The 16,790-nt window shown below is 37.1% G+C and overlaps 1 protein-coding gene across 13 annotated transcripts in view; it reads left to right on the forward strand.

Annotated features, from left to right (window-relative positions):
- The window catches only part of NEB (nebulin), a 128,280-nt gene that overhangs the window by 17,327 nt on the left and 94,163 nt on the right, over positions 1-16,790 (forward strand). For all 13 annotated transcript variants that reach the window (XM_048954057.1, XM_048954044.1, XM_048954046.1 and 10 more), the window contains exons 11-32: positions 70-174; positions 380-487; positions 1,246-1,362; positions 1,986-2,087; positions 2,168-2,275; positions 2,369-2,473; positions 3,109-3,207; positions 4,060-4,164; positions 4,506-4,613; positions 5,410-5,721; positions 6,956-7,162; positions 7,392-7,496; positions 8,538-8,645; positions 9,235-9,546; positions 10,358-10,564; positions 11,297-11,401; positions 11,554-11,661; positions 11,844-12,155; positions 12,878-13,084; positions 13,987-14,091; positions 14,879-14,986; positions 16,338-16,649. In XM_048954057.1, coding sequence (XP_048810014.1) covers positions 70-174; positions 380-487; positions 1,246-1,362; positions 1,986-2,087; positions 2,168-2,275; positions 2,369-2,473; positions 3,109-3,207; positions 4,060-4,164; positions 4,506-4,613; positions 5,410-5,721; positions 6,956-7,162; positions 7,392-7,496; positions 8,538-8,645; positions 9,235-9,546; positions 10,358-10,564; positions 11,297-11,401; positions 11,554-11,661; positions 11,844-12,155; positions 12,878-13,084; positions 13,987-14,091; positions 14,879-14,986; positions 16,338-16,649 — 3,465 coding nt within the window. The remainder of the gene's footprint in view (positions 1-69; positions 175-379; positions 488-1,245; positions 1,363-1,985; positions 2,088-2,167; positions 2,276-2,368; positions 2,474-3,108; positions 3,208-4,059; positions 4,165-4,505; positions 4,614-5,409; positions 5,722-6,955; positions 7,163-7,391; positions 7,497-8,537; positions 8,646-9,234; positions 9,547-10,357; positions 10,565-11,296; positions 11,402-11,553; positions 11,662-11,843; positions 12,156-12,877; positions 13,085-13,986; positions 14,092-14,878; positions 14,987-16,337; positions 16,650-16,790) is intronic.

Consider the following 16,790-nt stretch of genomic DNA (forward strand, 5'->3'; position numbering starts at 1 on the left):
TTAAAAAGAAGACTTCTAAGTGAAAATTGAGCTGGAGATTAAGTATTATTTTTTCAAATTTCATTGCAGGTTATTTATCACGAAGACTATAAAAACAAGATCAAAGGCAAGTGGAGTCAAACTCCGTGCTATGACGTTGCAATTGCAAAAATGAATGCAGAAAACATAAGCATGGTAAGTCAGTTCTTCAGAAGATCTTGAAATGAACCCCTTTATTTTGTGCATGTGCCAATGTGGCAAACACTGATCAAATTTTTCTCTGTCTCTTGTTGTGTTTCTCTTTTTCTATTTAAGCTTCTTAATGGATGGCTAATTTATAATGCAGCTGCATTTGATACGTTTGATACATTTGATACCTACTTTTCTCTGTTCTTAACAGAAAAAATACCAGGAAGACTTTGAAAATGTGAAAGACCAAATCTACTTTATGCAGACTGAAACTCCAGAATATGAAGCTAACAAGCGAGTTTCAGAGAATGTCAGTAAGGTACGTCCTTCTGCCTGCTCCCATCTGCAGAGCTGGAGTGTCGTTCTGAAGTCAGTACAGTTTGTGCTGAGGCTGCTTTGTCAGCTGTCAGAAATATTTTCTTCTGTGCAAAAGATGCATTCTTGTGTCTCTGCCACCTCAAAGCTTTCAGTGATTCCTACCCATGCTTATGATCCTCTGCAAGGGTACCTGTGAAGTATTCTCTTTCATGGAGATGGAGTTTGCTTTGGTTTACTCTTACTGTATTGTTACCTGGTTTTAGTTGGAATAGATCAATACTGTTAAGCAAGGCCAGCATAACCTAGCTGAATCTGGTTTCATATTTTCAGTTATTCATGCTTTCTCAGTGTATCTCAGTGATGTTGTACTGGCATTTTGTTAGGAATGCTGGATTTGCTTGGCTTCTGCAGTTTCTGTAACAGCATTTGCATCAGCAAAGACGAAGATAATCTTCTGTCGTTAGCTTTTAAGAATGTAGTTATTCTAATATGTCAACTGGTAGTTAAGAATTCAGGATGCTTGGCAAGGTCAGGACATCTAATTAATAGCTGTCAATTATCTTTCAACTCAACTTCTCAGCTGGTGATCCCTGCACTGCTGTGATCTGAGTGCTTCTCATGGTCCTTTGCCTTTCTGAGTCATGAGTTAAAAGCAGGTGGAGACCTTTCAGAAAATTTCAAGACAATATAAGTTAGTGAGTGTTTGGCTTTTAATATCAATTTAAAAAACCTCATTATTTTTGTCTTTATTTTTGAAAGATAAAATACAGAGCAGACTACGAGAAGAACAAAGCCGTTGCAGATTATAACGTGCTTCCTGCTACAGAAAACCCACTGCTGAGGCAATTAAAGACTGCAGGAGATGTCCTGAGTGATGTGAGTATTACCAAAGCATAGCAGCACAGATGTCAGTCATGTACAGTAAACCAAACCCCAAACTGATCATTTCTTGACTTCTCCACTGAATTTCTCAGTATTTTTAGTTTTATAAATGTAGTATTTGTCAAGAGATCCTACTGGCCAGAATGGTTTCACTGTAAGGAGTCATTTCCCTACAGCTGAGTGTGATGTGCTATGGAGATAGCTAATGATTGTTCTTTTATAATCCTTTGAAAAATGGATCAGAAGGTGGGGGTTCTTCCTTAGTGCTTAGAACTTCAAGTGCTTCCTGCAGTGATAAAATATACACTCCTAAGTATTCACATACTGTTATTTTTGATACCACTTCAGGAATGTATTGACATTCTTGATTACTCTCTCAGTGTTTTCATCTGTTTGGAAAGACACTTCATATTGCTCAACATCAGACATTCCGAAATGATGAGTCAAACCTTCATGTCTTTCCTAACAATCCTAGAAGCCACTAAAAAGAATTAAAAATTAATATTCACCGTTGTAATTTATATTGTAAGTGCATTTCAGTTCAGTCTGCTTTCTTATCGTTATTATATCTATTATTATCTATATTATATTATATCTAATGTTATTTTCTTTTGCAGAAATTATACAAAGAAGCCTATGAGCAATCCAAAGGAACAAGCATAAACTACTGTGAAACACCAAAGTTCCAGACTGATAGTGCTCTGAAGAATTTCAGTGATGTATGTGTTGCTGAGTTCTTATCTTTCCTTACTGACACTCTTGATTGCTTTTCTTTATCAGCTTGTGATTGTTTTTCCAGGTGAAATACAAAGATGCTTATCAAAAGAATATCTTGGGACACTATTTGGGCAGTTTTGAGGACCCACACCAGATCCACTGTATGAAAGTCGAAGCTATGAAGAGTGATGTAAGTGTGGCTGTCATTCTGTTCTTGCCATCCTGTTTTAATTTGGAGAAAGCTCAATTCTGTTTTCTTATGGAATGTTCATTTTATCCCTAGAAAAATTACAAAGCGGATTATGAGGAAGAAAAGACAAAATGCTACTTCCCTCAGACCATAACTCAAGAATATGAAGCTATTAAGAAGTTAGAGCAGTGTAAAGATGTAAGTATAGGGCAGTGGTTATCAGATAGCCAGTTAAATGCAGGGCATCTGCTCTGAGATGTCTGAAAGCTTACAGTGATTCCTGTTAATTTTTGAGCGTGGTTTTCTTGGCATAGTGACTTTCATAAGCCATGTTCACCTGTATTTTAGAAGTCTTTTGTGACACCTAGTGATCAAGACAGTTATAACAGCATGTAACAAATAGAACCAAATAATTACAACATGACCCTCAAGCATCTACTTGCTTAAGTCAGCATATTTTTACATTAAAACTTTTTAAAATGCTTCAACATACTGTGGTTATTTTATTAGTACAAATTGTAATTATTAATACTTGAAAGTATTTTAAAATATGTATTTATGTGTAATATTTTATATTTCATATCATTTATTGTCTGTGGTAGTATTTATATACCTTCAAATATTTTGTGTTTATACTTTTAAAATACTTTAATTGTTTGTTTGGGCTCTGATAGTGTTAAAAAGTAACATCAGAGTTATTGTGCAGGACAGTGCTTATCTGCACCATTCATAACTGCCAGCTATCCCCAGTAATGCTACATCACTGTGTGTTATTTAACAGGAAGATGTGCTTATGTACACTTACAATGAATGTTTTTATTATTTACCCTCAGCACACCTACAAAAAGCATCCTGATCAGATCAAATTTACTCAAGTGACTGACTCTCCAGTGCAGAAGCAAGCAGAGATCAATAGCAAGCAGCTGAGTGATGTAAGTGAGCATACCAGACATGTCACTGTACTGTGAGACCACACGTTTCTGCACTGCGGCCACTTTCCAATTTTAAGACAATTCCTGAATTGAAAGTATAAGTGAAGATGGGTGTGCATGTATGCACAGACATGGACAAGGACACTTATGAAGCCTGTTCCAGTGAAAGCCCTCCTGGAAATCAGGCTTCTTAATTGCTTTTTTTTAAGGAGGTGTAAATGTCATAGAATCATAGAATCACCAAGGTTGGAAAAGACCTGTAAGACCATCCAGTCTGACCCTCCACCTATCACCAATAAACCATGCCCTCAGTACAACATCTGAATGTTTCTTCAGTACCTCCTGGGTCAGTGACTTTCCCCACCTTCCTGGGCAGCCCATTGCAGTGCCTGACCACCCCCTTGGAGAAGTATTTCCTGACATCCAATCTGAATCTGCCCTGGCTCAGCTATTTCTATTGCTAGTTACATGGGAGCAGAGGCTGACCCCCTCCTCATCCCCTCAACACCTCCCACAACCTCCCTGCAGGAATTGTAGAGAGCAATAAGGTCATCCCTGAGCCTCTTTCTCTCCAGACTAAATAATCCCAGTTCCTTTGACTGCTCCTCATAAGGCTGTGCTGCAGAGCCCTGAGTAAAGACCTTTCTGAGCGAAGACTGCATAGGGCATTTAGGGCTTGTTTCTTCCATCAATAAGATCAATAATCCTGTATGAAAAGTGCAGTCTCCATCTTTATGAGATAAGTGGCAACATACATTTGCAAAAATCAAACCTGAATCCTCAATTGATTCACAGTGAACTGGTGCTGCTTGTACAAGGAAAGAATTTATTTATGTATGATGTATTTTACAGAAACTCTACAGATCTTCCGGAGAAGAAGTGAAACATAAATACACTCTCCCCCCAGATGTCCCACAGTTTATCCAAGCCAGATACAATGCTGCAAATGTCAGTGATGTAAGTGATGACTTTATGATGTTTTACACATTGCTCTTGAATTTTTGAGGATCTTACAGATGTGCTCATATTGCAGATTTCTTTCACTGATGCACAATTCTTTATAATCAACTTGTATCACTGTAATTTTTCACTCTTGGCATCTTTTGAATTTCCAAGCAAATCCCAGCTACTCGTGTAATCATGTAATTAATTTAGTTTAATTAATAAAGAAGTAATAAACACTAAAAGAAGCATCTCATACTAACGATTTGTCTGGAGTAGCTTTTGTGTAGCTTTTATTTTCTTATAATTCATTTGAATAGTAGGTTCTCTAGAATAATACTGGTTTTCTTTTTTAGGCCTATTATAAACAGGACTACCACGATCTAATAGCTAAAGGGACCAACGTGTCACTTGATGCTATTCCAATTACTCGAGCAAAAGCATCAAGAAACATTGCTAGTGATGTAAGTATCTATCCCAGGTACACTTGTTTTAGGCATTTAGTAAAAATGTCAACCACTCCATGCCATGTGGTAGACCATAAATATTCCATGAGGCTCACTAGAGTCACTAATGTGAGAAAGACATTCTCAGTCTTCTCAAAGTGTTGGTTTGTGTAAAACATCTTTTATTCTAATCATATTTGCTTTAGATAAGCAGCTGTTACTGTGTTTCCTAAACCACTGTTCACAGGAGAGATGAAATCAGTAGTTCTTGCAGTCATTTGCTGACAGATTTCCAGTGAATTAGCTACATTAGCATCTGCTTAGACTGTGAGACAGTATATACTGAGGTAGTTTTGAGGTAGGTGGATGAGTACAGCTTATAAGTGAATTGGAAGCCATGTAGCACAAATTGATGAAGTAGATTATGATTCGGTGCTTTCGGTTAAGGAGAGGAAGCTTCTCAGTTGTGCTCTATTTGCTATTCAAGTGAGAGAGATGGATTGTCTCAATTGTTTTAATGTTTTTCATGCACCTCTCAGCACAGTAATTTTAACGATTTCACTTCCTTTCAAGGAAAGCTGTGGCTGGTGCATCATTGTTACGTGTATAACGTGTTGTGCATAGCCTTAGATGGTGGAAAAAGAAAAGCTGGTATTGTTGGGTATGCTATTTAGGCTAATGTTCCTGAACAGGTTGCACTTTTCCTTCCCAATGAAAGTCATAACAGATTTCTTCTCTTTTTTTTCTTTTTTTTTTAATTTAGACATCAGTAGCTATGTGACAATATATTTAATCTCTTTTTCTCTGACTCTAGTTTAAATACAAGGAAGCATATGAAAAGGCTAAAGGAAAACAGGTTGGTTTCAGAAGCCTGCAGGATGACCCCAAGCTCGTTCACTACATGCATGTTGCAAAGATTCAGTCCGATCGTGAATATAAGAAGGACTATGAGAAGAGCAAGACTGTCTATCACACACCTCCTGACACATTCAGTATCCAGGCTGCAAAAAAGTCTCAGGACGTAGCTTCCACTGCCCACTACAAAAATCTGATCCATCACTACACGTATCTGCCAGATGCTATGGATGTTGAGCTTGCAAAGAACATGATGCAAATTCAGAGCAATGTGAGTATTTCAGTGGCTGCTGTCTCACTGATGTTTTCCTACACAAATAAACATAAAATAGGTATTTTTATTCAGTGAAATTTGCCATCACTGTATGGGAATGGTTTGTTTTCATTATGTCCTGGGGACCAGCATTAGAAGCTTTAAGTATCAGCTGGTGGAATTTAGAAGTACCACATTCCAGGTGAGTCGCACTCAAAAGGATTTTGATGGTGGCATGCCTCTGAAGAGCAGCTTTTTGGAATATGGCATGCAAATGAATTTATTTTCTTTTTAAAATTTTTTCAGAGAGCTTTTATTTTGCAACTAACATAATTTGGTTTTATTCTTTAAGACTTTCAAGTTTCCCTGTTTTGTCTTTGCGTGAGGCAGATGTGGTAGTGTAGGTGGACTGCAAGCCAGTAGCATGATGGAGGGAACAAACTAGCTATTGGTTGCATTAGGGATACCAGGAATACCAGGGATACCTCCTCTGGAGATCTGTAGCATAGGAGATTTCTTGCACGACTGTCTTGGTTGTTCTTGCAGATACAGAGTTTGAAATGACTGAGCATACCAGTTTGCACTCTGCAGGTGTTTGGATGCTGTGGAGTTTCCCTCTCTCTATTTCTGTGAAGAATGGCTGCTCTTGAATTTAGACCATGGAAGGGGTTTAGAAATGTCTGTAATATCCTTGCATTCAGGCTGTTTGCTGACTGTATCTCAATGTCAATATTGATACTTTGTGTATTACCTGCTTAATTGTAGCCTGGGTAGATTTTTTTACTTGAAGCCTCTAGATGTAAATTCTGCATATTTCACTGGAGAAGGAATTATAGGAGGAAAAAAAAATTAAGTCTCTGCTCTGCGGACCTTTGTGTAAAAGACCAGCTCTGATAAAGACTGCTGGAACACAGACCAAATTGAACTGTGGTCAGTGAACACCTTATTTTAGTTTAGAAGTTATTAATGTTTGGAGATTGGTGGAATTTTTCACAAGGGTAGGAGAAAAGAAGCTTAGTAAATACTGAAAGTTATTAATGTTTATAAGAAATAAATGAGGAGGAAAAAATACAGTAGCTTACTTTCTTACTTATGAAATGACAGAAATGAAAAAAAAATAGTAACTTGTTATTCCCTTTCAGAATTTATAAGATATTCCTGCTAATGTAGAACATAGGAGTGAGGCTCTGTGACTATTGCTTAAACAGTTCCGTGGGATAATCTTGGTTCATGTTGTCTTTCTGTCCTTCAGAATGTATACAAACAAGACTATAACAGTTGGTTCAAGGGTATTGGATGGAGTCCTCTCGGCTCTCTGGATGTGGAAACAGCTAAAAAGGCTGGGGATGCATTAAATGAGAAGAGGTACCGTCAGCACCCAGACACCATCAAGTTTACCAGTGTGCCAGACTCAGTGACAATGGTTCTAGCTCAGCACAACACCAAGCAACTGAGTGATGTAAGTATTGTTTGTTACTGATGCAATATGGAGGTTTTATTTCTAACCATGGGTTTATGATTCTTCTATCTGATGTTCCATCTTAGAAACTGTAGAGTTTAAAAAATGTACAAATAGTAAAATTGTAATTTGTTGGTAGGAATTAAGGGCAGTTGTTTTGTCTCTTTGTTAATACTAATATTACTTGCTGTGTTCTTATTAACAGAGGTTTGTTTGTTTTGCTGTGCAGGTAGCATATAAGCAAGAGGGTGAAAAAGTAAAGCACAAATACAAGCTAGATCCTGATGTCCCTCAGTTTATTCAAGCAAGGGTCAATGCCTTCAATTTAAGTGATGTGAGTATGCAACCAATAGTGCATTCAATAATAAATTCATCATTTCTTAATAGAAAAATGACCTTTTGTTTCTTCATGCTATGATACTGAATACAGAAATGTGCAAGCTCTCTGTTCAGGTGAGCCACTACTTGTAGAAGTCAATGGGTTTTACACCTGTTAAGCAAATGTTTAATTGTGTCTTTGAGCACTGCTGAACATGAAGGCATTTCAGGCATTTCAGTGATCTGTTGGCAGACTGGTGGGAGAGCCTGACTGAGGATAAGGTCATGACTTTTATTATTCAAATGCATATGGGTTTGGAAGCTAACGTTCCTCACTGTTGTACAAAACGTGTTGCAGAGGAAAGCAGTGCAGCTTCTCTGTGTGTTTTGCCTCCTGCTGCTGAGCTTTCAAAGGAAATATGAGAAATGTAAAGAAGTAATGCTTTTTTCCTGTTGTTCAGCTCTCAGTCTGACTGCTTTCCACTCCTGTTTTGCATCTGTCCAAGAATGTAAGGATCTCCACTGATTGTTTTATTACCATTCTGATGATATATCTTTTGGTGGTGTTATCAGGCCTCCAGGAGTTAAAATTAGAAATAGATGTATCCTTTCATTCCATCCTTTGAAAAGCCATGGAATACTGTTAGTCTGTCCAGATTCTAACCCCTAATTAGAAATCAGCCAGGCTGCTTCCTTCAAACCAGAGGTCTTGATTTTGACGCTCATAGGAAAAAAAATTGCTTGAAGGTTCAGTGAAGTCAAAAAGAAAGTAAAAAAGTTATAAAGGGCAAAAATTCTGCTGATTGAGTTGTTCTGTATGGAAACTGAAAAAAAACCTGAGTTAAAGATTTAGTTACATGCATTAAACTGATTGTCTTCAACTATGGTTGTAGTAAATTTGTCGTGATACAGCTGCAGGTTGTGTAGAGGTTAGCATTTCTCCTTGCAATTGCACAGACTGATGTTTTGATCACCATTAATACAATAAAAATTAAGACTTAGACATGTTAATATTTCCTACTGTGACACTCCTGACTTATCTATTTTTTCCCATAAGGCTAACTACAAAGCAGACTGGAAAAAAACCATTGCCAAAGGATACGATCTGAAACCAGATGCCATTCCTATTATTGCTGCTAAAGCATCTCGAAATATTGCAAGTGATGTAAGTATGTTTTGCATAAGAGGAGTGCAAAAGTCTGTTGCCTTCTTTCTGGAGCACATCATGCTACATAGCATGTGCTATGTATGTGTAATGATATATAAACACTTGACACCGGGTGTTGAAATTCTGATGGTACAAGAAAATTCAGGTGTTCATGTGAACCTGAAGAAAAAAAGGTATTTCTTTGGAGTTGTGTTTTAATGTGACTGCTGGTGAGCTGGGGCTGTGTTATATACCCTTAAAGTCCACCAGCTTCTTTGATAGTTTCTGTGTGACAGCTTATCTAAGCTGTGTTCTTAGCTGCCATTTGAACAGACCTGTACGTGTGAAGACCTGTACATCTACTTGTCTGACATTAATGAACTGTACAAATACTTGGCTCTTCTCAGGCAGCTTCATTTGGCCACGTTAAAGTTTGGTGTGCCATCTGAAGCAAGCTGTGAAAGGAGATTTGAAACGCAGGAATAAATTTACTAACTTCTGTAGAAGGCTGGAAATGAATTCTGTTTGAATTTCAGTGTCTTAAAGTTATCAATTGTATGTTTTGTATTTCCAAAGTAGATAAAGATGTCTTTTGCTTTGTCTCTAGTACAAATACAAGGAATCGTACGAGAAAGATAAAGGCAAACAGGTTGGGTACCGCAGCCTGCAGGATGATCCCAAACTTGTTCATTACATGAACGTGGCCAAAATGCAATCAGAGCGTGAATACAAGAAGGATTATGAAGTGACCAAGACCAAATATCACACTCCCCTGGATATGTTCAGTGTGACGGCTGCCAAGAAAGCTCAGGAGGCCGTTACAAACATGGGCTATAAACAGCCCATTCACCATTATACTCTCTTGCCTGATTCTGTGAATCTGGAGCTATCAAGAAACGTGATGCAGCTTCAGAGCGATGTATGTAATGGTTAAGCAGCTCACTTTTTTTCTGTTCAGTATTACTGTGTCAGTGTTAACCTTTCAAGGCTAGAAAATGAGATTAAGGGTATATCGGATTAAGGGCAGATTGTGATCTGGTCTTGAGCTGGATATTTTCCAGAGGTTGTTGTAAGTATGTGCAGTTGATAAGTTCTAAGGAACTTAGATAACTTTCTTTGTGTCTCCATGTATTTGACTGCTCAGCAAATTAATGTCCTGTGACAGATCATTTGTATTCTTTTTCACTGATGCAGATCTGATCAACTCCCTCATATTTCTAACATTGTTCCACTGTTTTTCAGCATTTTCATACCTTTATCTGCTATAAAAGCCACTTTATAAAGTATGTTTAAATAGAAATGGTGTCTCTTCAGGAGGCATAGAACCAGGCCACCAAGCAGAAGCTTTAGAAAAAGATTCACAGTGAATTAGTTCCACTGTGAACTGAGCTGATTAACCAAGAGTGTCATTAAAAAAACTGAGTTTGTTTTTGTCAGTTTTTCATATTTACTGCTCAAAGTTGGTGTTGAAGTCTGTGCATCTGTTACGTAGTGTGAGTTCTGAATGTTGGGTTAGTGAAAATAGTTTCTTTATCCCTAATGATTTTTAGTGTTTTGCTGAGTAGTTGGAAAACATCAGTGGTTTTGGCAAGCTTGCGTAAACTCTACTTAAAAATGAATGGCCAGGAGGAGGTTTAAGGCCTCATCTGTTTGTGTTGGTTTATTTTCTGTATGTATGGGCATTCTGATTTCCCTCATCTCGCTGTTTTACCTTGTTTATTTCTTAAAAGAATGTGTACAAAGCAGACTTTAATAACTGGCTGAAAGGAGTTGGCTGGCTGCCGATTCAATCCTTGGATGTAGAAAAGGCCAAAAAAGCTTCAGATATTCTCAGCGAAAAGAAATATCGCCAGCACCCCGACAAGCTGAAGTACTCTATTCCACTGGATGCAATGGAGCAAGTGCTAGCTAAACAAAATGCCAAGACTATGAATAAGGTGAGAGCTTGTTCAGGTGATCACAGCTAAGCCATGGGTCTTCATCTTGCAAAATGTGCAACAGTTGCATTCCCTTGGAGCTTGTAAGTATTTCCGGTGGGTACATTGGTATAGTTGGTCAACATTGGACACTAAGAGTTAATAGAAGCCTCAGACTGTAAGCATAATTAAGAGAGTTTCATTTCAAGTTCATAAAGATTAAATATTTCACTTCTGTGCCTATGATCAAAACTGTCCTGTGCAGATTTTTAGTGCTTTGGGTAACCTTTGCTCTTTTTCTACAGAAAGTAGTGTTGATAGTGAGCTGAACCAAATCCTGTAAAATTCTGTCTGCTTTTGCAAGCATCAGTAAGAAACTGGGAATTGTTTAAGTTTGTTTCTGATTATCTCAAACACCACTGGAACTTATTCTTCATTTGCTGTGGAAAGAGAGTGCATGGAAAAAGAACCACCTGTGCTTTGCATTTAAGGATGTACATAAAGAAGGGAAGGCTGCAGACTTAAAATTTTCAGTTTAAATATTTAGTAGTTATCAAAAGGTACTTTTCAAGTTTCTCAAATGAAATACTAAAGGAAGATGAGGAATATAATGTTGGCACCCTGCAGTTGTTTGTTATCTTTAGTGCTTATGCGACTTTGTACTGTAAAATATTATTTACTGCACTTGAGCAAAACAGAAGCAAGCTTGTATTTTGTAAGTGTAATTTCAATGCTATGTCTTTGTAATTGCAGAGGCTCTACACTGATAAATGGAATAAAGAGAAGACCAGCATTCATGTTATGCCAGATACTCCAGAAATTCTGCAGTCTAGAGTGAACCAGATCACAATGAGTAATGTAAGTTGCTGTGTTCAGTGAGGACATTCAATGTCTGTTGCATAGGTAAAAAATTGGTGTAATTCTTAGGTCTTTTTTGAAAATATTTAGGAGTACTTCAGTACTTCTGCCTTCCTAATAGAGTACCTGTTCTCTATTCTGTTTTAAATTAGAAACTATACAAAGCTGGATGGGAGGAAGACAAGAAGAAAGGTTATGACATGCGTCCTGATGCTATTCCAATAAAAGCAGCCAAAACTTCCCAGGACATTGCAAGTGATGTAAGTGTGTTTGTCAGCAGCATTCGGAATCTTTTCAGAACCAGTCAGAACTTTGCCCTGTTATACCCAAATATGGCTTCAGTTACATGTTTGCTGCGATAAGCCTTTGCAGTACTTGCTCTCCTAATAATGTACTTTTTTTTTTTTCTTCTTCTGTCATTGTTTCTCTTTCCTGCTCTCAGTATAAATACAAACTAGCCTATGAAAAAGCAAAAGGAAAGCATATTGGCTTCCGCAGCCTTGAAGACGACCCCAAGCTGGTGCACTTCATGCAGGTGGCTAAGATGCAATCTGATCGTGAATACAAGAAAGATTACGAGAAGGCAAAGACTAACTTCCATACTCCAGTTGACATGCTCAGCGTTGTGGCAGCCAAGAAAGCGCAGGAAGTGGCTACAAATACAAACTACAAGAACTTGATCCATATCTACAATGTTTTACCTGATGCTATGAGTCTTGAATTAGCCAAAAACATGATGCAGATACAAAGTAATGTAAGTGAGAGACTCTTCAGCCTTTGCTTTGCCAGTACAATGATGTTTAGTTTATGAGAGAATATGGTAAGATAAATAGAAGATTTTTCTTAATAGTTATATTAACTCTTTAAGATTAAGATTTTTCTTAATAAGATTTTTTAATTAAGATTTTTCTTAATAGTTATATACTGAAAATAGTTCAGTTAAGTGCTAAAATGTTGTAAATAAAATGAGACCTCCAACAGTGATAGCTATGGTATGTTTTGAAGACTCTGAAATACTGAATTACATTTATCATTAAAAGAATCCAGGCTCAGAGATAAGTATGTTTATAGAGTGAAATGGATGTAAGCTGCTTATACATCCTACCACTCCTCAGCAGCTGTCCTTTTCTACAGGGCAAGGCAACGAGAAGCTTCACTTTTCATTAAGTTTTATCTTATTCTTCCAAGAGGAATAAGAAAAACAGCTCTGTAGCTGAGTTCTCAGAGTTTCTGGGATATTTAGACTCTAGAGAAGATACACACACACACACACACACACACACATATAATATATTATTATTATTTTATTATAAATGCACTAAAGAAGAACTCCTGAAAAGACACTGGATGTATCTTGATACCGTTTGATTCTTCTTAAAATAAGTGTATTAAAAATCCATTGTACATTAAATACAGGAAGATGTGTCAACATCTTCAGACATACATGTGCATCTAATTACTTTCTTCTGCTTCCAGAATCAATACAGAGCAGACTATGATGAAAGTATGAAGGGTGTTGGATGGATGCCACTGGGCTCTCTGGAGGCTGAGAAGAACAAGAAAGCCATGGAAATTCTTAGTGAAAAGAAATACCGTCAGCATCCAGACAAGTTGAAGTATTCTGTTCCTGTGGATTCCATGAATATGGCCTTAGCTTTACATAATGCTAAAATCATGGATGAGGTGAGGAAGTGTTCATCACAACTTATTTAAGTTTTCAGAAATGAGGTATCAGTTATACCTGATGTAGTCTTTTGGGTTAATAACTTCTGCATTTGTCAGCTTGGGCAGCTAATGGAAACGCTTGACCGTCACTGTATTTCATCTTAATAGAGCCAGACTGTATCTTAAAGCACAGCATAACCCTGATAATTTCTTCATAAGGTCTACTCAGCGTTACAGATTGTAGACTTCTAATAGTTTAAGGTTATGGGCTGAAAATATTGGCGAGTCCCTTTTGAAAACAACATTTAAACTTTTAAACATATGGTCTGCACAGTTTGTGTTATCCGATGCCTATTATATCACTGTGGAATTGCTGGATAACAATAGTGCTCTTATATATTGAGATACTGATTTTCTAATTCTGCTGAACAGACAGAATCCACTGCTGTCCTTTAGAAGTGCCTCGTGTTCATGTGCACTGTGTTTGGAGGGATCACCTGAGTTTTAGGTGCCTTCTCTTTATATTTTACTTCTGCTAAGAAAAGGAGGATTTCTCCATCAATTGATGCTTATTTTATATGAGATAGGCTGTTAGCCACCTTGCTTGGAAGGTTATTAGCTTATCCTTTTAACACTTCTTTTTATACCTTCTGACGTGACTTTGATAGCTATTGTTGTCTGTTGAATGTGCTTGAACACACTGCTGGACAAGAGACAAGCAGTAAAATATTGTAACAAGATTGGTATTTCTTCAACTTCTATTGCAGTCTTGCACAGTTATCTTTGTAAGAGCTAGGTAAAAAAAATGTGGGTGGTCTTACTATACTAACAATTGCATTACTGTAGAGAAAGGTGATACTTAAAAGTAGTTACAGTTAAAATTTTTTGGTAAACAGGTGATTTTTGCTTTTTTCTTCTAGCACCAATACAAACAAGCATGGGAAGAGGATAAGAAGAAGGTTCACATAACGCCAGATATTCCACAGTTTGCTTTAGCGAAAGCTAATGCATTTAATATAAGTGATGTGAGTACTGTTTGTGAAAAGTTGCTCTTTTTTTTTTAATTTAAATTAGAAATAAGTAACAGCATAGGAAAGTTTCTGTAATGCTCACTTTGTTAACCTGTGTTGGTTCTACAATATGCTATTTTCCTTTTCTCACTGTCCTTCCCTGAAATTAAATACCAAAAGCTGTCAAGAAAAAGCAATAATATTTATGGACAGGTTATGTAGCATTCATGTAGGTCATTAAAATATAATAATCATTAACAAGATAATACAGTTTGAGCACCATTCATGTTGTTTCTGTATTTATTATTTTATTTTCTAATACACAGCATTTTGTAGTGGATTCAGAGTTCTTTCTGGGAGGTTGAACTTGCTCTTTATGTAACATCATAGACCATTTCTCAGTAGCTGTTTGCTAAATCTGCATATGCTAAATAAAAATTGTAATTGTACACATCTTTATTTGCATATGAATAAATAATCTCATTTTTAGATGCAAATTTTCACCAGTTTTTGTGCACGTGTGAAAGAAATGCAGGTATTTGGTCTTTTGTTTTAGGTACTTTTACTGGTTGTAGTGCAGTTCAGGTGCGTTCATTGGTAAATTTAAGGACTGGAGTTAATTTTGAAGGCGAATCCATGTTTTTGTGTGCCTGAATGGCTTAAACAGCTTTTCAAAGAATATTAAACATACGAATAGTCTGTGTCTCAGGCTGACATATAAAATGTATACAGTGCGACTTCTTTTTAAGTACATGTTCTGTATTTTGCATTTTTAAGGGATGTCTTTTCTTTCCTTTCACAGAAAATGTATAGACATTCTTTTGAAGAAGCCAGAAAGAAAGGGTACGATCTCAGATCTGATGCTATCCCTATTAAAGCTGCCAAAGCTTCTAGGGACATTGCTAGTGATGTAAGTTCTGGAAAAAAAACAACAATCAATTTCATTTTCTTGGCACAACTCAATATGCCAGTTCTATGAAGGCTGTTTATTCTCTTGTTTGTAATAATTCTGATATATTTTAATGCATTTCCTAGCATGGTTAAAGTACAAATTCTCCATTAAGAGGGTAAGGAGATGCATGGAAGACTCTCAGGAGAAAGATATACACACGTTAGTCTTGCAAGAATTGGAAAAGAACAAATATAGCCTTGAATTACTCTTGCTTCTGGGATGTTCTTTTAGTGATAGCCTTATTAAGTTTCATCTTTAAATTGAATGCAGAGAATACAAGTTTCTGGAATCGTGACCATTCTGAAATCCTTTGTGTATCAATGACAAGGGTTTTCCTGTGGTGAAACCAGCCTGGGAGAGCAGTGAAATTAGGGCCTAAGGACACGTTATTTTTTTTAGCCTTCTGTCTTTTTTGGCGACATGTGAGATGGAGCAGCCACTGAAAAATCAATTTGCTCCACCACTGCTCTAAGTGTGAGGGCTGTCTAGTCCCTCAGTTCTCACCAGGTAGTAAGCAATTAAGGAAAATGGAACTGATGGTTGGTCTGTGAAGTCCATGGTGCAGAGCTGGTTAGAGATTGAGGAAGGATTTAAGAAATCAACCCAGTGGTTTTATAAATTAAACAAATGCAAAAAGATCCTGTGTATCTTGAAATCACGATTCATTTGAGCAAATTAACTTCATGGAAGTGCCATACTGATCTGTTGGTTTATGTCCAGTCTTTAGATTCAAATTCAGGTTTTCTGATCGTGGCTCAGACTATCACTAAGGTCGTTACTCAAGCTGAATAGTGGTAGTAGTACAAACATAATGACAGAGAGCAGTGTGGGCTGAGGCATCCTGTTTCTAATGCTTGTGATAGTTCATCTTAGAGCTAATAATTTTATCTCTAAGCTCTAGTGTAGAAAGAACAAGTTCATGTTTTCCAAAGGACTACCTTCAGATCTACTGTGTTGGTTTGGGTTTTTGTCAGTCTGCTTCATATTCTCATTGTACCATTTATGATGAGGTTAGAAAGCAAGCGCATCCCGAGCTACATTGAACCCCATGCAAAAACAGAATGAAGTAGCTTATGGAAATTGCATTTCTCAAGAAAATGTTTTATGAATACTGGATTTGATGGGGCCCTCATAGAATTTTGATGCTTGTTAAGCACTGTGACGAGAAGCAGACAGAACTACCACCTCCATATTCTTAGTGTTTGTTTAATAATGTAAAAATTCTAATTTTTTTTTTCCTTACAAGTTAGATATTGCTTGTTAAACAAATGAAGTAGGACTAAAATCTCTGTCTCTGTTCTCTGCACAGTATAAATACAAATTAGGTTATGAGCAAGACAAGGGAAAGCTTGTAGGCTTCCGCAGCCTTCAGGATGATCCTAAACTTGTCCATTATATGCAAGTGGCAAAGATGCAGTCTGATCGTGAATACAAGAAGGCCTACGAGGCAAGCAAGACTCATTACCAAACACCTTCTGATTCACTCAGTATCATGGCAGCTAAGGAGGCACAAGATCGTGTAACCAATGCAAACTACAAACGACTGATACACCACTATATGCTTCTGCCAGATGCAATGAGTTTTGAATTGTACAGGAACATGAATCAGATACAAAGTAATGTAAGTTTCTGTTTTCTTTTTTCTCATTATTGTTCACATCTATACCTGTTTTCTTCTTTCCTCATTTTAAGTGTTTTGGAAAGAAGAAATAATTTAGTGTGAGCCATTTGTAAGTTGTAATCTTCGCTTTTGTTTCCTGGC

Source organism: Lagopus muta, chromosome 8 (assembly GCF_023343835.1).
Source record: "Lagopus muta isolate bLagMut1 chromosome 8, bLagMut1 primary, whole genome shotgun sequence".
In the NCBI taxonomy this organism is placed as follows: Eukaryota; Metazoa; Chordata; class Aves; order Galliformes; family Phasianidae; genus Lagopus; species Lagopus muta.